Below are 21572 nucleotides of genomic sequence, written 5' to 3' on the forward strand. Positions count from 1 at the left end.
AACTTGCATCGGTCGATGCAGCTTCTGTGTCGGTCGATGCATCCCCATGTGATGTCGGTCTATGCATGTTGGCATCGGTCGATGCAGAGTCCTGGTTTGTCGTTTGTTGTTTGTTGACTGTTGTTTGATGGTTAGAGATGACTCTATTGCTTGTGTGTATAGCCCAATAGATGGGAGGATTGCCTTACTGAGTGTTTATAAAATACTCATGCATTGCAATATGTGTTTGTGGTGCAGGTAAAGGCAAAATGTGATCGTGGAATCAAAGCAATGAAGAGGAGGATGTTCTAGGGACTCGATTGGATGTTGTCTGGCATTGCTAGGTTGCTAGAGTTGAGTCATTAGAAACATTGCTAGGTTGCTGGTTCCATGTTTTTTGATTATTGGTTATTTGGATATCGGCTATGTCTTGAATATTGGTTATTTATATTTATTGGATATTTATTGGATAATGGTATTGTTTTCTGCTGTTGATTGTGATTATGGTTAGGTGGCTAGTGGGTATCAGACCACTAGTTGTAGTTTAATTATTATATTAATTTATTTATTATTTATTATTTAAAAAAAAAGGTCGGTCCTTTCAGTTTGGTATCAGAGCCCTTACGGTTCTAGGTTTGGGTTCACTAGGTTTCTGTTGTGATGTTTGGGATTGCATGTCTTGATTGATTATGTGAGTTAGTCAATTGTGTGTGGCATGGATTCCTAGAACATCTTCTTCGAGCCTACAGTGTGATTCCACGGTGAGTTTGTGTTTTTGTGTTTTTGGTGTTATGTTAAGATTGCTTGTTAGCCTCTGTTCTTGGATGTGCAGTGGTTAAAGGTGTTTGAGTTGCTGGTCGTGGACATGGGCGTTGTTGTGGCTGTGGTCGGACGAGTTCCCGAGGCCAGCGAGTGTGTGGTCTAGAGTTCCACGAAGAGGTATGTCAGAGGATCGCAAGCGTATCAGGAGGGACCAGAGAGGGTTTCAGCCGGTGAGCGTGCCGGATGTGCTGGGAACCCAGGTGTGGGGTTGCAGCGGATGAAGCCCAGGGTCGAGATGATAGCTTGGCAGATCTGTTGACGTGCTGTTGGAGCGGTGACCGTGAGGGGTACCAGTGCAGGCTCCAGTTGTACCGCATGTGGCGGGGTGTAGCCGAGGGCTGCGGATGTTGAGGACTTTCCTTCTTATGTTAGGAGGATGGAGCGGTTGTAGATGACCGGTATGAGATTATTATCAAGGAGTATCGGGCCTAAAGAGGCGGATAGGTGGACATATGCAGTTGGAGCAGATATTTCTCTGTTTGGTGTTAATCCAGTTGGATATTGGAAGTTGAGTGGGCAGGTGTAACATTCCAATGTTATACTCGGACCATAGGAGGTACTTTGTGTCGAGAGATGTTTATAGTCGTTTAGGATTGTTGCTCCTGAGGGGATGGTGATTCCCTTGAATACCGATAGCTCGAGGGGCTGAGGGCTCTGAGAGTGGCAGAGGGGATGATGTTCTCCTGAGGGGATGAGTAGTTCCCCTGATACCGAGATCTTGAGGATTGTGGTCCAAGAGTGAGACGGTATAACTCGAAGACGCTGATCTGAGAGTGAGATCGGTATGGCTCGAAGGTTGCGACCTAAGGGTAGAGGAGTTGGGAGCAAGCAATGCCTAGGACGTGAGTATAAACATAACGATTGAATGTAGACCTCAAGAGATTGACGGTGGTTTAATCTCGGGTTTTGGATGTGTTGACCATTGGGAGAGGGTTTTATGACAAGAGCGGTTATGAATGTTTGGATGTGCGCCAGGATTGTGAGGCCGGTGGTGCTGGAGTCCCGAGAAGGGAAGTTACAGCAGGTTTGAGCCGGGAAAGACATGTTTGCCAGATACATAAGTTCACGAGAAGCCTTCATGGCAGGATAAACTAATCGTTGCGACGATGCTGGATGAAGTTCATTGGAGATGGACAGGGTTGCTAGATTCAAGGTTTTGGTAAGCTTGTTGGAGGGAATAAGTCAAGTGGTTTGAGTTAGCGGCCTGCAAAGTATTTGACGCGGTGAATCAGAATATGCGAACGTATGGTACTTGTTTGTTTTATTACGCTCGTATTGATGATTTACTGTGGAGAATTGCCAAGTGGAAAAGCTATTTCTGAAATAAGTTATCTTGCGGAAGTTTCCCTAAGTGGTAAGTTACTAGAGTTTCTTGGACGAACAAGAGGGTTGATATTTAGGTGGCGGCGAGTTGATGTCGGCATACTTGAGTATTTGTTTAGTTGAGCTGAGGAAGCAGCTAGAGGATTTATGGAGCAAGGGATTCATACGTTCTAGTGTTGATATGATCATGAGACCATCCATGAAGATCCTTGAGTCTTGTTCAACACCAACGAAGTCGAAGATCAATTCTTCCAGCCAAACGACTATTTGGGATACATTCTTACCTCATTTAGAGCATATCTCGAACTGAAATCAGTTCAATCAGAGTTCAAATGAAGGAGTTATTCATTTTACAAATCAGGTGAACTCATGGCTACGCGATTTGGACCTACGAGCATTCAAAGGGGGATTCCGACCAAGCCAGAAAGATTCAAGTTATGAATCGAACTTTCCTGGAATCTTGATCCATCCTAGAATCACTGAGATTTGGAAGCACATTAAAATCAGTTCATACGTGAAAGATATGGATATTTCAAGTCAGTGGATCTATCCCAGTCTCATTTTCGCGTCTGAGCCAAATATCGAGTTCCACAGATCAACTCAGCCACAATTTCGATACGAAACCACTTGGAGGATGTCAATGGATCTCTTATGTTTCCATCAAGCTCAGAAACAGAAGATTTGGTCCAAGGAATACAAGGATACACTTCATTTGCCAAAGGAGGTCAATCTAATTGTTCACATGAAGAGTTTTAGGTCCAATTGGTTTAGGTGCTTCCAGAATTATGTTTGGCAACCAGGAGGTGTTTCTACTAAGCCCAAGATGAAGAAATGATACAGCCCATGTTGTTTCTCATCAGCAAATTAGATCAAGGAGTCAAAGAGCTAAGATACTAAGGAATGTACTTAATGGGCTTATTCAAGAGCTTATGGCAAAAGAGAGCATGGGAAATTCTATTGGGGATGATGTCTATCAAGTCCAGCCCACTTTGAGCCTAATTCAAGTCCAAGAAAGCCCAAAATAATCTCTTTATTTTGTGGTCAAAGAAGAGTGACGAAAATTGGAGATACATTCATCTAGAGTCACCTTGGGAAGGGAAACACCAAGAGTTGAATCTTCAATCAACTATCTATCTTTATTGTCTTTTAGTTTCAAGAATAATTAATACTTGGCTTTGTTACCAAGTTTTATTTCCTATATAAACTCATGTAAGATCATTGAAATAAAATATCCAACTTTTTATCAAAACCTTTTTCTTTTTGAGAGTGATTCTCTTCTGTTCTTTGTGAACAAAACTGATTGCTTGGTGTGATTCCAACAATCAAAACTGACTACTTGGTGTGATTCCAATAGTCAAAACTCTGATCTCCTTGGTGCGAGGCTGAGAGATCCGATCCTTTTGGTGTGAGGCTGAAAGATCAAACCGGTATATCAAGAGTCTTTCCGCAACTCTTGTGCAACCATTCATTCCACCATCCTTATTCTTGAGGCTTCCTTGTCTTTAGAATCAAGGTGTATCTATCTACCAACTCAAAGGTGCCGATTCTTTGGGAGGATCATATCAAGTGGTATCAGAGCACACCCTTGAGTTTGGTATTCTCTCATTCTATCATTTTCTAACTTTTCATTTTCTTTCTAACCTTTCATCTTCTTTCTATCTTTTCGATCTTCTTTCTTTTCATCTTCTATCTTTTCATCTTCTATCTTTTCTTCTTCATCTTTATTTGTCTAATTTTGTATTCAGTGTAAAAAAAAAAAAAAAAAGAACCCGTTCTGAAAAAAAAAAAAAAAAAAAACCGTTCTGATCAAAAAAAAAAAAAAGAAGAAGAAGAACCTGTTCTAATAAAAAAAAAATGTCTACTGATCAACAAGTTCAAGCACTTATGGGAGAGATGCGACGGTTGATGGGAGTTGAGATGAATGCAATCTACAAGAGGTTGGATGAAGTTCTAGCAGTGGCACAACAGAGACAACCACAAATGTTGCATCATAGAAGAGAAAGAGATCAACCTACAATAGCAAGGGCTGATGATTATTACAATAGTCAATCATCAAGAGGGAGCCACATGAGACCAAGAAGTGATAGAGAAGCAAGAGGACTACTGGATGATAACATGGGTAGTTTGAAGTCAAAGATTCCTACCTTCCAAGGCAGGAACAACCCAGATGCATACCTAGAGTGGGAGAAAAAGATTGAGTCGATCTTTAGTTGTCAAAACTATTGCGAGATGAAGAAGGTACGAGTTGCAACCACTGGATTTTGTGATTATGCTATTACTTGGTGGGATCAATTGGTGATAACAAGGAGAAGAAATGGAGAACACCCCATTGAGACTTGGGCAGAATTGAAGTCTATTTTGAGGAAACGATATGTTCCCAACCATCACCATCGTGGTTCAGATCATATTCTAAGGAGGACTTCTAGACCATATGATGGAGCGTCTACTGTCATGCCAAGTTACCAACGAGAAAAGACGTCTCTTGTTTCTAAGGAAGATAAAGTTGTATTTGATTTGTCACCATCACCAAAGGAGCATAAGGAGTTGCTGGTTCAGAAAAATCTGTTGGAAATAACAAATTCACTGAGTAAGCAAACAGAAGCCGAGGAACCAAAGCACAAAGAGGTCAGCAAAGATCAGATTGAGGAAGCAGCGAATGAAGGCCTGATCATCAACAACCTTGGAAGTGTGGATGATTCTGCTGTTACACCAACAAGGAGAGAAAAGCCAATGATCCATTTATGGTCAAGCAAGGTAGAGCAAGTTTTGGATTTTGAAGGAACCAAGAAAGGTCTCACTAAAAGCATTACAACTTTGCCTCATGGTCAACAATATGGAGTCATATATTCCCTCAAAGAGAAGCCACCAGAATCAGTTCAACACTCTCCAAACCATGGCCTGACAGTTTCGAGGACGAAACTTTTTGAAGAGGAGGGGTATGATATGATCATGAGACCATCCATGAAGATCCTTGAGTCTTGTTCAACACCAACGAAGTCGAAGATCAATTCTTCCAGCCAAACGACTATTTGGGATACATTCTTACCTCATTTAGAGCATATCTCGAAGTGGAATCAGTTCAATCAGAGTTCAAATGAAGGAGTTATTCATTTTACAAATCAGGTGAACTCATGGCTACGCGATTTGGACCTACGAGCATTCAAAGGGGGATTCCGACCAAGCCAAAAAGATTCAAGTTATTAATCGAACTTTACTGGAATCTTGATCCATCCTAGAATCACTGAGATTTGGAAGCACATTAAAATCAGTTCATACGTGAAAGATATGGATATTTCAAGTCAGTGGATCTATCCCAGTCCCAGTTTCGCGTCTGAGCCAAATATCGAGTTCCACAGATCAACTCAGCCACAATTTCGATACGAAACCACTTGGAGGATGTCAATGGATCTCTTATGTTTCCATCAAGCTCAGAAACAGAAGATTTGGTCCAAGGAATACAAGGATACACTTCATTTGCCAAAGGAGGTCAATCTAATTGTTCACATGAAGAGTTTTAGGTCAATTGGTTTAGGTGCTTCCAGAATTATGTTTGGCAACCAGGAGGTGTTTCTACTAATCCCAAGATGAAGAAATGATACAGCCCATGTTGTTTCTCATCAGCAAATTGGATCAAGGAGTCAAAGAGCTAAGAAACTAAGGAATGTACTTAATGGGCTTATTCAAGAGCTTATGGCCAAAGAGAGCATGGGAAATTCTATTGGGGATGATGTCTATCAAGTACAGCCCACTTTGAGCCTAATTCAAGTCCAAGAAAGCCCAAAATAATCTCTTTATTTTGTGGTCAAAGAAGAGTGACGAAAATTGGAGATACATGCATCTAGAGTCACCTTGGGAAGGGAAACACCAAGAGTTGAATCTTCATTCAACTATCTATCTTTATTGTCTTTTAGTTTCAAAAATAATTAATACTTGGCTTTGTTACCAAGTTTTATTTCCTATATTAACTCATGTAAGATCATTGAAATAAAATATCCAACTTTTTATCAAAACCTTTTTCTTTTTGAGAGTGATTCTCTTCTGTTCTTTGTGAACAAAACTGATTGCTTGGTGTGATTCCAACAATCAAAACTGACTACTTGGTGTGATTCCAATAGTCAAAACCCTGATCTCCTTGGTGTGAGGCTGAGAGATCCGATCCTTTTGGTGTGAGGCTGAAAGATCAAACCGGTATATCAAGAGTCTTTCCGCAACTCTTGTGCAACCATTCATTCCACCATCCTTATTCTTGAGGCTTCCTTGTCTTTAGAATCAAGGTGTATCTATCTACCAACTCAAAGGTGTCGATTCTTTGGGAGGATCATATCAAGTGTATCACCGTGGAGAGCACCGGTGTTATTTGTTAAGAAGGAGGATGGGCGTTACCGCTTGTGTATTGACTAACGGGGTGTGAACCAGGTCACTGTCAAGAACAAGCACCCTCTTCCCAGGATTGATGAGTTGTTGGATCAGCTGAAAGGTGCTACTTGGTTCTCCAAGGTAGATCTGGCGTCGGGTAATCGTCAGATACCGATAGATGAAGCAGATGTGAGTAAGACGACTTTCAGGACGAGGTATTGGCATTATGAGTTTGTGGTGATGCCTTTTGGGTTAACTAATGCACCAGCAGCGTTTATGAGGTTGATGAACAGCGTGTTTCAGGAGTTTCTGGACGTGTCTGTCATCATCCTCATCGACGATATTCTAGTATTTTCTAAGAGTCCTGAAGAGCATGCAGTGTATTTGAGGGCAGTTCTAGAGAAGCTGCGGGAGCAGAAGTTGTTTGCTAAGTTGAGCAAGTGCAGTTTTTGGCAGCATGAGATGGGTTTTCTGGGTCACATTGTTTCTGCAGAGGGAGTTTCTATAGATCCGGAGAAGATTCGGGATATCAGGGATTGGTCTAGACTGCAGAATGCCACGGAGATCAGGAGTTTCCTTGGTTTGGCAGGTTACTACAGGAGCAGGAGATGAAGTCTCTGGTAGGAGAGATCAGTGCTTTGAGCTTGTGTGCTGTTTGACAGGAACCGTTGGGTTTGGAAGCAGTTGGTAGAGCATATCTTCTGACTAGGGTGCGGTTGGCACTAGAGAAGAATTTGGGGCTGGTGAATACCTCAAAGGATGTCGATTCAGAGTATCAGGTCTCAGATAATGGTATTATCTTGGTGCATGGTCGAGTTTGTGTGCCCAAGGACGAAAAGTTGAGACAGGAGATCCTGAGAGAGGCTCATGCGAGCAGGTTTTCTATTCATCCAGGAGCGACTAAGATGTACCGTGATCTCAAGAAGTACTATCACTGGGTCGGGATGAAGAAAGATGTAGCTACTTGGGTCTCGAGCATCAGGTTCCTGGCGATGTGTGTCAGCTAGTGAAGGCTGAGCATCAGGTTCCTGGCGGTTTGCTGAAGAGTTTACCCATTTCTGAGTGGAAGTGGGATATGATCACCATGGACTTTGTGGTAGGATTGCCAGTGTCACAGACCTTTGATGCTATTTGGGTCATTGTGGACCGGTTGACTAAGTCAGCACATTTTCTGGCCATTAAGAAGACTGATGGAGCAGCGGTCTTGGCTAAGAAGTATGTGAGAGAGATAGTCAGATTGCATGGGGTGCCAGCGAGCATTTTGTCTTACAGGGATTCTAAGTTCACTTCGGTGTTCTGTAAGGCATTTCATGCAGAGATGGGCACTAAGGTGCATATGAGTACAACTTATCATCCCCAAACAGATGGACAGTCTGAGAGGACGATCCAGACGCTGGAGGATTTGCTGAGGATGTGTGTGTTGGATTGGGGTGGCCATTGGGCAGATCACCTGAACCTGGTAGAGTTTGCTTACAACAACAGTTATCAGACGAGTATTAAGATGGCTCCTTATGAAGCTTTGTATAGGAGGCCATGTCGTACACCATTATGTTGGACTAAGGTGGGGGAGAGGAGCATGTTCGGGGCAGATTTTGTTCAGGAGACCTCAGAGAAGATTGAGATTCTCAAGCTGAACATGAAGGAGACTCAAGATAGACAGAGGAATTATGCTGATAGGTGGAAGAGAGATCTTGAGTTTCAGGTAGGAGACAGAGTGTACCTCAAGATGGCCATGTTGCGGGATCCGAACAGGTCATTGACTAAGACTAAGTTGAGTCCGAGGTATATGGGTCTGTTCAGAGTGATTGAGCGAGTTGGACCAGTGGCATATAGACTGGAGTTACCTGAGGTTATGCGTGCGTTCCATAAGTTTTTCCATGTGTCTATGTTGCGGAAGTGTCTCCGTGAGGGGGAGCAGGTGTTGGCTAAGACTCCTGAAGATCTTCAGCCTAACATGACTTTGGAGGCGAGACCAGTGAGGGTTCTCGGGAGGAGGATCAAGGAACTTCGGAAGAAGAAGTTTTCTTTGATGAGAGTCCTGTGGGACTGTGATGGTGTTGAGGAGCAGACTTGGGAGCCTAAGGCGAAAATGAAGGTAAGGTTTAAGAAGTGGTATGAGAAGCAAGCCGCGACTTGAACTTGTCTAGCTTGGTCCCATTTGTAATCCATGGCTGGAGCGGGAATGGAGTATTCCAGCCCATCTCTCTTGTTACTCGGTCGCTTGGGATGGTTGGTTGTGCGACTCAGTAACAAGATGAGGTGGTGCTCGGGGTACAAAGTTTCCGTGAGGCGGGGTTTTGGAGGAAAGTTTCCTGAAATAGAGGTTTCCAAAAGTGGGAAGTTTTCAAAGATGGAAAGTGCTAAATATGGAAAGTTTTACGGGAGTTAGAATTTGTCCATTTTAACGGGGAGAGCCTTGGAGGGGCTTGTGTGGCCTTAGTGGCGGACTTTCGAGTCAGTGTGCCCGTGTGTGGCGGTCTTTTAGACATTGTGTGGCCTTTGTGGCGGGCTGTTTAGCCGTGTGTGGCCTTTGTGGCGGGCTGTTTAGCCATTGTGTGGCCTTTGTGGCGGGCTGTTTAGCCAACTGCATGGCCTTTGTGGCGGGCTGTTTAGCCAGAGTGCCTGTTTAGGCGGTCTTTCGGGACAAATGGTCTTTGTGATGGTCCTTTGGAACGAGTGGCCTTGGTGGTGGTCCTGTTTAGGACATTTGTTTGGCCTTGGTGGCGGTCCTGTTTAGAACATTTGTTTGGCCTTGGTGGCGGTCCTGTTTAGGAAATTTGTTTGGCCTTGGTGGCGGTCCTCTTTAGGACATTTTGTTTGGCCTTGGTGGCGGTCCTCTTTAGGACATTTTGTTTGGCCTTTGTGGCGTCCCTTATGGCATGTATATGATCCTTGTGTGATCATGAGGTATTCCAGTGAGGGGATATGTGGTTGGTAGGACACTGAGATGTTTTACGCGAGCCACGGGAAGGAAACCTAGATAGGGATAGGACTCAGACGTGTTCAGAATTGTTTGCTCGCGACTCTTGGAGGACTTAGATTCTCCAAGTACTGCCATATTCAGAGACTTTGTGACTTGGGAATATGGTTGGTATATCGACTTCGGATGACGATCCGAGGGCGCGCTGTAGGGTGGCAACCCGAGAGACGAGTTTGGATTTTTCCTTATATATTATGGCATGCGGGCTTTAGGCCTGATGAGGAGCCAACATTTGGCATGCAGACTTAGGTCTGATGAGGAGCCAATAAAAACTCAAGGTTTAGGCCTATGAGTAAAGGAAAGTCCAAAAGTCGAGAGCAAATGACGCCTGGAGCGTGAGTCTATCGCCTAGAGGTGACCTTCTGTAGATCGGTCGGAGGAGTGTGGGCCGTGGAGCCGGTTGCACGTGAGTCCTTGGCTGATGGTTGTTCGAGATTCAAGGACGAATCTAGATTGGTGGGGGGGGGGGGGGGAATTGTAACATCCGTGAACCGAAATCCCGGTTTGGGAGTTGCATTGGTCGATGCAGATATTGCGTCGGTCGATGCAGGTTCAAGTTTCTGCGTTTTGACTTAAGTTAAACGCTGCGTTTTGGGCAAAGGGGAAAGGAAAACCCTGAAATCATTCTTTGGTCTCATTAGTCGTGGGTAGCCGATTTTGAGAGAAAGAAAAGAGAGAAAACTGTTCTTGAGCGTTCTTTAGGATTTTGGGAGATTTGTGGCGTTTCCTGGTGAGATCTGAGGCTTAGAACGTTGTAGGAGCTTGCTAGGAGTGTTCTAGTGTTTATTTGAGGTTCAGATTCATCTTGGCAAAGGTAAGTGCAGGACCATGGCTTATCTAAGCTAGAGAACTCTTTAATCTACTTGTTGTGTGATGTTAGACTTGTTAGATCGTTGCTATGGATGTTAGGAAGCTTTCTTGTGGCTTGGGATTGAGTTTTGTGATTGTAAGAACGAAGATCCGGCGAGAAGCTTCGGGAAAAACGCGATGCTCGGCATTGCATCGGTCGATGCATATCTTGCGTCGGTCGATGCAAGTGCGAGGACGGCGCGTAAAACTCTAGGGTTTTCTTGTTATGTCGAGGATGCGTCGGTCGATGCAGATTGGGTGTCGGTCGATGCAAGTGTAACTTGCATCGGTCGATGCAGCTTCTGTGTCGGTCGATGCATCCCCATGTGGTGTCGGTCGATGCATCTTGGCATCGGTCGATGCAGAGTCCTGGTTTGTCGTTTGTTGTTTGTTGACTGTTGTTTGATGGTTAGAGATGACTCTATTGCTTGTGTGTATAGCCCAGTAGATGGGAGGATTGCCTTTCTGAGTGTTTATAAAATACTCATGCATTGCAATATGTGTTTGTGGTGCAAGTAAAGGCAAAGTGTGATCGTGGAATCAAGGCAATGAAGAGGAGGATGTTCTAGGGACTCGATTGGATGTTGTCTGTCATTGCTAGGTTGCTAGAGTTGAGTCATTAGAAACATTGCTAGGTCGTTGGTTCCATGTTTTCTGATGATTGGTTATTTGGATATCAGCTATGTCTTGAATATTAGTTATTTATATTTATTGGATATTTATTGGATAATGGTATTGTTTTCTGCTGTTGATTGTGATTGTGGTTAGGTGGCTAGTGGGTATGGGACCACTAGTTATAGTTTAATTATTATATTAATTTATTTATTATTTATTATTTAAAAAAAAAGGTCGGTCCTTTCATTAGCTACGCAAGTTGGTACTTTTTTTTGGTGTATTTTGGGAGTGGGGTGTGACAAGTGGTATCAAAGCCGAATCCAGACGAGTGTGGAGTTGAGTGGACTCACACTGTCAGGAGGTGACGGTCTTGGTGCGCAACGAGGACGTTGCGATCTGTTAGTGGAGGTGAATTGTGACACCCCGGTGTCAGAGACTTGCGGTGAGGTTTAAAAGAATTAATTTGGCCACCTATGTCACCAAAGTACACTTATCTTTTCGGTAAAGGGTCCTGAGAGAACTCCACAGTTAAGCGTGCTTTAGTTGGAGGAGTCTCAGGATGGGTGACCTTCCGGGAAGTGACTGTCGGAACTGTGCGAGTGAAGACAAAACACAGGAAAAGATCATGTGGTGATTTATAGGGATGGTAACAAGTCTTTAAAGCTTCCTGGACGTAGCAAACCGGCCGTCGGATATGGATGGACTTACGGGCCTAATGAAAAGACGTGAGGTCCATTAAAGAAAGTGGACCCATAGACTGGGATTGGACATGAAGCCCACTGAAAAGTGGCGGTCAGGGAGTTACAATTCAACCACCAAATCAATTCAATTTATAATTCTACGTTGTTTAAGTTCAACTATATTAAATCAATCGTCAATAAGAAAATGAATTGTTTACCCAATGTTCGTTTCTAGCCTCCACGATGAAACTGTTGCAGCTATGACAATACGTCAGTAACAAAATGAACTGTATTGAAAATAGGGGTTTGGAACAGTTAGCTTTGAACATGATGAATACCCACGTGAGTAGAGTAACCGAGCCTTACATACTTACGTTGGAAAAAAAAAATTACAAACAAAAAAGGTGTAGTACGAACCTTCCGAAACAAGACATGCCAATCATTATTTTAGTTTTAGCAGCTAAAAATGCTTTTTTCTTTCTTAGTGAGTCATGTTATTTTATAATAAAATATTTACTGGATAAAATCAATTTACTTTGAATATACACTATGAACACACAGAAAACATTACAAGATGAGTTACCCATAACAAACAAGTTAAGCTTTTTTTTATATTGAACAGCTTTTAAAAGTACCATTTTAGAAATTCTTTCGATTTTAAATCTAAAAAATGATATGTTTTTTTTTTTTTTTTGTCATCTGATAGAAAATGAAAATTATTGTGTTACAACTAAGAACTGGAAATAGGAAGGTCTAAAAGAGATAAATGAAAGAGAAAAAGAAAACCACCAGGTCTCACTTGTTACTGAGATCAAAAAGACCCTCCAAGTGCACCAGTTGAAACAGGGGACCAACAGCCAGCATGATTAGCCACAGCTAATTATCTCTCTAATGAGTGATTGGATTGAAACACTTAACCATCAGCTTCATTCCGCACCTGGTCAAGTAACTAAGAAGGACCCCCAAGCGATAAGTACGATTGCAATCGTCCATCACGTGTGACACTGTTTGCAATAGCCGTTGCCACTTTATTTGCTGAACCCGCGACTCGATGACATTCCCAGCCATTGAAGGTTGACAATAGATCCTGGATAGCCCGTAATAGAAAACCATAGCGAGGCCACTCCTGTGGGTTGTTGATAGCTTCAACAGCCGCAGTATTATCCAAAACCACTTCATCCCGCTCCACATGTAGATTTTGCAGTGCTTCAATTGCCCATAAAGAACATCTCAAGAAAGATAGCACCTGTGATTCTGAAGCCTGTATTGCCTGTCTAGCATGAAACAACACTTCACCTTGATGATTCCTCGCAATCCATGCGCCACCAGCCAGCGTGGAGTTATTATGCCAAGATACACTAATGTTGCACTTGGTAACTCCTACCATCGGATTACGCCATTCACCTCTATGATTGGTGATCGCCCCTCCCAGTGCAGGGATTAATGACGAGAATCTGATTGAGCTACCATCCATTGAGTTGATTCCTGAAAAGCCTTCGCCACCACTTCCCTTATATCGCCTTGTTTGTCTTGGAAGACAAAACTATTCCTCCGTTTCCAAATGCCCCACATAAGCCATGGGATTGATCTGTATATCTCCTCAAGGAGTCTCTCTTCCTGTATCAATGCCATCAAATGCTCCCAGTTCTTTATCAGCTCATGTTCAGAGAAACCATATTGTGGCAAAGGAACATTTGATAGCGCATAGACCTGTCTTGCTACAGGGCAAGTAAATAACATGTGGCATATTGTCTCCTCCGGATACCCACATATCGCACATCTCAAGTCCACCAGTAGACCTCTCGATGCCAATCTCTCAGAGACCGCTAGAGCCCCAGACAGCATTCTCCATAAGAAAGTTTTGATTTTTGGCACCGTCTTAATGTTACAGACTTTAGCCTGAAGACCTTCAACCTTCACGGCACTCTCTGGACGAACAACATATAGAGATGGTAATGTACGGGCTAACCAATATCCGCTTTTGACTGTGTAAGCTCCAGATGACGTATAAAGCCAGATAAATCTATCCTTCTTTGTCTCCTCAATAGTCATATCGAGAATCTGTTGAGCATCTGAGGGAGGAAATTGTTCCTTGATTTTGTCCACGTCCCACTGCCCAGTGTTTGGGGTCTTCAGCTCTGACACTCGCAGATTCACATTAAAAAACGACTGTAATCTATATGGAGCTCTCGGGTGCTTCTCAAAGAGCCATTTCTCCTTCCAAACAAAGGTATCCACTCCATCCCCAATTATCTTCAACAGGCCCTGTTTTAACAAATTGCGACCATGCAGTAGACTTCTCCATGCATATGATGGCCGCGAGCCCGATCCACAAGTCAGAACTGATGTTTTTCGAAAATATATGCTTTTGTAGAAGCGAGCTAACAGCGAGTTTGGGTCATTGAGGATTCTCCAAGCCTGTTTGGCAAGCAAAGCTTGATTGAAATCCCCCAGGTCCTTAAAGCCCATACCACCCTCAGACTTAGACTTACACATCTTAGACCAAGCAACCCATGCAATCTTCCTTTGCCCTTGACAATTGCTCCACCAAAATTCACACATTGCACTTGTGATCTTCCTACATAGGTTCTTGCTTAACTGGAAATATGACATTGCATACACCGGAAGTGCCATAGCCACTGACTTTAACAATACTTCCTTACCTCCCAGTGATAAAGATTTAGCATACCAGCCATGTAGTCGTTTTTTGAGCTTATCTCCAATAAAAGCAAGAAGGGCTTGTTTAGAACCGCTAAAGCATTCTGGCAATCCTAAATAAGACCCTGCTCCGCCTTCAGCATTAATCCCCAAAGAACTTGTTTAACAACTGTTTTAACTATGTCAGGCGTCTTGCTTCCAAAGGTAATAGCCGACTTTGCAAAGTTGATTTGCTGACCGGATGCCTTCCCATACTGATGTAAACAATGCAGAAGCTCTTCACATTCTTCTTGTTTTGCTCGACATATAAGCAAACTGTCATCCGCAAATAATAAATGTTGGACCACAGGGCAGGATTCATTAAAACTGAAACCAGTGAGCTTCCCTTGTAGTCTCCGTTTCTCCATAATATGAATGAGGGCTTCTGCACATAGGATGAATAGAAACGGCGACAAAGGGTCTCCTTGTCTGATGCCCCTCTCTGGTTTAACAAAACCAAAAGCACTACCATTGATTAACACCAAATACGTCACCGTGGTAACACACATCATAATCCATTTAACCCACTGCTCATGGAAACCCATCTTGGTAAGCAATTGTTCAAGGAACCTCCACTCAACCCTATCATAGGCTTTTGACATATCTGTTTTGACCGCAATATACTCTGAGTTGAACTTGGCATGTGTTCGGAGTGCATGGACAATTTCATGTGCAATGAGTATGTTATCCGAGATGAGACGTCCCGAAACAAAGGCACCCTGAGTTTCTGAAATCGGAGATGGTAAGCACCTTTTCAAACGTGTACAGAAGACCTTGGAGACAATTTGATACAGTACCGAACATAGACTGATTGGCTGCATATCCATCATGTTATTCGCATTTTCTTTCTTTGGTATCAGGCAAATCTGAGTATGATTCCATTCATGAGGCAAACTACCAGAGGCAAAAATCTCCTGGACCTCTGTGATAATGTCAGGCCCAACAACTGACCAATACCTTCGAAAGAAAGCACCTGTCCATCCGTCAGCTCCTGGGGCGCTATCACCCTTGATGTTGAAGGCAGCCTGCTTAATTTCCTGGGCTGTAATTGAGGCCATGAGGCGTTGATTCATCTCCTCTGTAACTCTTGTCTCCATTCCCTCTAGAAGCTCATCAAAACTATCAGGATTTGAGGTTTTAAACAGATCCGTGAAATACTCCGCAGCAATGTTTCCTTTCGAGCCTTCCTCAAAACACTCAAAACCATTCTTGTCAACGAGTGAGTTAAGCCTGTTTTTGAGTCTTCTATACGTCACAGTCCCGTGGAAGAAAGCTGTGTTTTTATCCCCTGCCTGAAGCCAGGTTTCTCGGCTCTTAGATCTCCAATAAATCTCTTCCTCCCTAAACGCAGTTGTAAGCTCCCATTTAATTTGACGTAAACGTTAAAAACTGGGGAACTGCTTTGTAGACTCTTCTTCTAGTTCCTTAAGCAGGAGGTTAATTTGCGACAGTGAGTTAGTAGGATGCTCTCTTTTCCATCTCGCTAGGGCCTTCCTGCACCGCATTAAACCACCCTAGACTGAATTGTACTGACTATCATTATTCAGAGCCCACTGCTCTTTAATGATCTGCCTTTAAACCTTATGTGCTCACCAACTAATCGTGTGATAATTGGACGATGGTCAGATCCCAAAAGGTCTAAATGATATGTTTGTGTTTTAAAAAAAAAAACTCATATTTAAATTGTTCTTATTATAAACATATTTCTTTTTCCTAACAGAACTTCTATATGAATAATATAAGAAGATTTACTCTATAACAAACTAAGTTTCAACGAATTTACCTAACTGGAACTATCTTATCGGAGTTTGGTTTCAAAAGCCGATCAGATTTTTGTTTTTAATTGATTACTGATGAGGTTCTGTTTGATAAGTTGGACCGATCAATTTACCAAAATTTTCTAATTTTCCTAGATACTATATTTTTTTTTGGGAAAATTCAAAATTTAACAAAAATTGAACTGAATCAAACTTATTGAACTGAATCAAACTTGGACTAATTTTTACAGAAATATATCAAAAGCACTACGAAGAAATAAAAATAAACCAAAACTACACTAAAAAAATCAGTTTAAACCTTCAATTCAAAATTATTATATAGCGAAACTGAATAAACCGATACCAAACCAAACAATAATATAATAAAGAGGTATTTGTAATTTTAGTACGTTTTTGGAAAGTTATTAAGAAATAAGTACATTTACTATTTAATATAGCAAACGTAGTCATACTTTATTGTACATTGTCCTGTAGCAAATTACTAAAGTTTGTACTGCCATACGTTACATATTGTATTACGAGATATGCCATTAAACAGTAAAACCTATTACTGCGATTAGGCCTAGGCAAATAAACCGAACCCGAGGAATCGAGCCAAACCCGATCCAAAAATACCCGAACCCGACCCAAACCGATTCTGTATAAATAATCAATCGGTTTTTAAATAACCACAGGTATCGAGTATTACCCAAACCGAACCCGATAACCCATGAGTATCTGTTTATACCCAAACACATGTATACAAGATATCACTGTATTGCATATGTATATATGGTATGCTCAATTTCATTTGGTTTGCGAGATATGGTATGCTCAGTTTCATTTAGTTCATTGTTTCTTATTGAATTTGTTAGATTATACAACTGTTTGTACAATTAAATTTCAGGTTTTTTGGGTTTTGTGGGTACATTTCAGGTTTTTGTGGGTACTTTGGATATGTTCGAGTAGGTACTATCCATAACCGAATATATTTTGGATACATTACAGGTTTCTTAAAGTTAATACCCAAATAACCCGAACCCCATAGGAACCGAACCTGACCCCGACCCGAAATTATATGAACACATGTTCGGATCCTATATTAGTAAACCCAAAAAACCCGAACCCGAATTACCCGGACCTGACCCCGACCCGAACACCCAAATGCCCAGGCCTAACTGCGACTTTCCAAAGTCTCTCCGCCTTCATCAGTCAACTGTTAAATTGAAAAACCTATTCGATCCAAATACCTCTTCGAAATACCTTTCTCCGTCTCGTTGACAACCGAATTCCGAAACAGTTGCAGTCTTGTACGAAACCAGATGAAGAAGAAAGCGGATAAGTCGACAAAAAAGACTACCCATACGAAGAAAGAGAAGATCTCTAAAACTGGTAATAATTCTCGTCGATTGGGGTGGTTTTATTTGTAGATTCGAGTCGTTTGGTTTTAGTAGTAGATTTAGTACGTTTGTGGTTAATATTCTGCATGTGTTAATTCCCAGTATTTTTTGTGTGATCAGAGTCGAAAGAGGATCCAACTAATCCTACCCCAAGTCAAAACCTGATGAAGAAGACCCCTCAGACCGTCTCTTTCAGATCTCCCACTCATACGAAGACAGAAAAGATCTCTAAAACGGGTAATAATTCTCGTCGATTGGTTTGGTTTTATTAGTAGATTCGTTTGTGGTTTATATTCTGCGTGTTTTAATTCCGAGTATTTTTCATCTGAACAGAGTCGAAAGAGGATCCAACTAATCCTATTCCAAGTCTCCCTTCTCGTCTGTTTCCGATAGATGGCTTACCTGAGGGATGTCGCCTGAACATTCATTCAAAACTAGAGCACTTAGGGGTTTTGGTTGAAGTCCTTAAAGGAACTGGACTTAGGATCAGATTAAGGGGTCCCAATTTGGCAAACGTTTTGATCTCCCAGTCGCTAGGTGTCCCCACTCGGCCAACTTATACACGGTATGCTTGCTCTTCAATTGGTTACCAAGAAGAAACACGAATTGTGGTTTGCGTATGGAGGTTTTCCAATCCGCTTCTCACTCTGTGAGTTCCACATAACCACTGGTTTGAATTGTGGGCCATAGCCTCCGGAGATGTAGTCGAGGACCACCAAGATCCATCTTGCTCGTCTATCTGGATCAGCCTTTTTGGATATAAATTGATTGTAACAGTCAAGGATGTGTTGGAGGTGTTGAAAGGGGATATGATGGCTGATCCTAAAAAATGATTCAGTCACTGGAAAAGGATTAGTCTTGCTTTGATTGTCATTGTTGACGGTGTCATTGTGTGTACCAATACTAACTCTGGTCGTGTCTCTGAAGATTATGTAGAGATGTTGGATGACACGGAATTCTACCTATCTTACCCGTGGGGTCGCCTGTCTTTCAAGGAGACTTTGTCCCGGTTTGGTCCTGTGTTTGGGAAGGATGACCCTTTTGGTGAACTCAAGAGAAGGCTCTCCCAACAAACATCTCTCTGCTATGGGTTCCCACTTACTCTCCAAATGCAAGTGCTTAATTATATTCCTACCATATGTTGTAAGTTGAAGGAACCAATGGATTTTAGAAACTTCATGCAAAGGTCTTCAGGCTCAATATTACATTATCCTTCTCGCAAGTCTGATGTAAACGATGCTGAATTATCTCCGATGGTGAGTTTGTAATACTGATATTCTTCAGATTCATAATGTTTTAAATCAATTATTAACCATACGTTTTCAACTTTTGCTAGTTGTCTGTGCAATACACTATATTCCATGCAAGAGACATTAACGAAGCCGATATATCTTGGGATGACGAGGAGAGTGATCCTCAGGTGGACATGATTATGTCTTTGATATCCCAAAACCATAAGTTCATTCCTACTCAGTAGCCTGTTTGGGATCTGCCGAGTAGAGAATATGATGATGTAGACTTTGATGTTGAAGATGTTACACCGCTTGATCCTCCCATGAAGAAGCAAAAAATTAAACATGTACCTGTTGGGCGAAAACCTTTTACGCGGTCTGCTAGCAAAGCAAAGGAAGTTTCTAAACCTCCTTTGGAAAGAAGAAAAACTGGAGCCAAACCCCCTCAAAACCATGCTTCTTCTTTAGGTGATAATTGTAGGCCATTGTCACCGCAACAGTATGTCACCAACTCTGATATCAACCTCTTAAATAATTGGGTTGTTACCCAGCTAGAGAGTCAACGCAAGAATATATACGCTGACATGAAGGAGCTTCTAGGTTTAGTGGGCAAATCTCCAGCCTCTGTCCATGATCCTCTCGGGAATTACTGTAAGGGATTGGAAACAAACCCTGATGGTAGGGGAACACCCAAACAACCTCCCAATGGTAGACAGAAAGCTGGAACATCTTCTCTACTTGGTGAACCTCAGCCTTCCTCTAGACGGTTTGTTGGTGATGAAAGTTGGGAAATGTATGGTCTTGCCAAAGAAATCAGTGTACAGATGGGGGAGCACTCTTCTCAGTTAGTTTTAAATTAATTCTTTTTTCTCGCATTCCAAATTTCATGGAGACCTTAATATTTGATTCCACAGGGCACGGATGGAACTAAACAAAATCCAACCAACGTATTTACTACTGGCGATCATGCGAGAGTAGAGGTAGGTTCTTTGTACTATTTTGTTTCTTTAAGGTGCGCTCATTTTGCTAACATTCTTACTAACTATGTCTAGGAAGCTGAACCAAACCCTCAGTCTCGTGATGAGGCCGATGAGACTAATAAGTTTATGGACCAAGTTGTTGAAGACAGCATATATGACTGCTCTCATCTAATACAGGTTGCGGTCAATTCCAACGACGGAGCACTTCTGAAGATGTGTCCAATAACCATAACCTCTCAGCTATGGTCGCAATTAGTCCGGCTTAATTCGTTCATCAAACAACAAAACCTCGCCAGCCTGTTCCACCAAAGCGAATTCCAAGACGATCTCGATTCCTGGATGATGAGAATTCACGGTAGACCCTAGAATCAGGGCTCTCTTTAGTAGCCTCAAGAAGAAACCAGCCTACACCCCACATGCTGGGGGTGACAAATTTGAGTTTCAGAGATGGAAGGAACTGCTAGAAGAGGCTAAGGATCATTAAGTTCTTGGATACTCACATTTTGAATGAAACCTCCTTGTTGTTGACTCTTTCATAAATATCCATACTAATACGTTTCAAACTTCCTAGGTCCTACACCGTTTGCACTAGTCATAAACTATCCAACAGCCACGTCCTTGACATTGCAACGAAGGACAAATGGATCACCACAGAGGTGACCATTTTATAATATTAGTTTTTATTATTTGCTTCCAATTTTTCGTGGCATTCTCTGTTAACTTTAACTGTTTTGTATTACAGCATATGCAGGTCCTCACGTCTATGATTCTACGACGCAGAGCGCAAGCTTTTGCAGCAAAGCGGTTTGTTTTCCTAGAAACATGGTTTCTGGACTTACTAGTCACCCATCATCAGGACTTTTGCAATTGTGAAGACAAAGACAATTACAACTGGGGGCCAAGCATCAAGGCTTATATCACAGGCAGGTCCAGTGGCAAACTAATGAAGTCCGGATTTCTCACTAATGTTGATGTTATTTACGTCCCCATGAACTGGGGACGTACTCACTAGGTAAGATTGGTCATTAATTTGAAGCATCAAACTATGGAGATCCTTGATCCATTCATTGAACCTTTTGGTGATGACGTGGTCGTTTCCAGATGCGGCCGGTTGTAGAATGTATCCCTTGGCTGTTGAAAAGATGGAACAAACCGGAATTGACTGCAAATCTGACTACTGACCCTTTTACCTGCTCTCGTTCCTGTGGGTTATACGACAACAAAGGAGACGGCGACTGTGGTCCTGTTTCCGTTAAATTCCTGGAAATGCATTTATTCGGGATGGATATGTCATACATGGCAGCCCTCACTGACGATGATGTTGTACATATTAGGCATTCATACGCAATAGACTCCTATATCACATTTGTTGAAGGCGAAGACGATTATGCGGCCTAGCTCATGTATTAGGGTGACCAAAAATAATGTTCTCACTTATGTGCCATAATCATATTTTCAACTTATCTATTTCTAGCTACTTTCTGTAACATCTTTTGGACTGATGTACGGTATTAGCAGTGGTTCTGCTAATTTTGTGTAAAATCTAATGTTAATTTGGTTCAGCTTTCTCTCTGTACAACGTATTATGTCTTCTTAAGCAGGATTTGTACATATATTGGTCAGTACAGGCTTATTTCTGTACAACGAGGCCCTGTACAGATTAGTAGATGACCTTCTAGATATCAATCTGGCGTTTGTTTTAGAACACTCCAGAGAGAAATCTGTACATTTCTCCAGCAAGATATTTGTTAAGTGAAATAGTCTCCTCAAAAAATAGTGAACTTTGGTAACATGTATATAATTTTATTCCACCAGTTGTGGAAGTGTACAGATATACATCTGTACGGATTAATAGATAACCATCCAGAGATGCATTCTATCTGTACAATGTAGTATGTCTTC

General features: G+C 42.1%; 2 protein-coding genes across 3 annotated transcripts; one reads left to right on the top strand and one right to left on the bottom strand.

The window, feature by feature from the left end:
• Positions 1-12553: 12553 nt before the first annotated feature.
• On the bottom strand, positions 12554-12991 carry LOC147924390 (uncharacterized). The gene has a single exon (XM_087496752.1). It carries the CDS (start codon positions 12989-12991, stop codon positions 12554-12556), a length of 438 nt encoding a protein of 145 aa, XP_087352878.1.
• Positions 12992-17271: 4280 nt separating this feature from the next.
• LOC147924391 (uncharacterized) lies at positions 17272-21235 on the top strand. 2 transcript variants are annotated; one of them, XM_087497282.1, is made up of 8 exons: positions 17300-17450; positions 17579-17695; positions 17792-18714; positions 18795-19534; positions 19605-19670; positions 19743-20326; positions 20413-20682; positions 20772-21235. In XM_087497282.1, exons 1-3 carry the CDS (start codon positions 17381-17383, stop codon positions 18109-18111), a joined length of 507 nt encoding a protein of 168 aa, XP_087353408.1. In that variant the 5' UTR covers positions 17300-17380; the 3' UTR covers positions 18112-18714; positions 18795-19534; positions 19605-19670; positions 19743-20326; positions 20413-20682; positions 20772-21235. The 2 variants fall into 2 exon arrangements, with proteins under 2 accessions (XP_087353407.1, XP_087353408.1); XM_087497281.1 differs by having other exon boundaries at positions 17272-17450; positions 18795-19670.
• The last annotated feature ends 337 nt before the right edge of the window (positions 21236-21572 follow it).

Source organism: Camelina sativa, chromosome 17 (assembly GCF_030686135.1).
Source record: "Camelina sativa cultivar CO46 ecotype springtype chromosome 17, ASM3068613v1".
Lineage (NCBI taxonomy): Eukaryota > Viridiplantae > Streptophyta > Magnoliopsida > Brassicales > Brassicaceae > Camelina > Camelina sativa.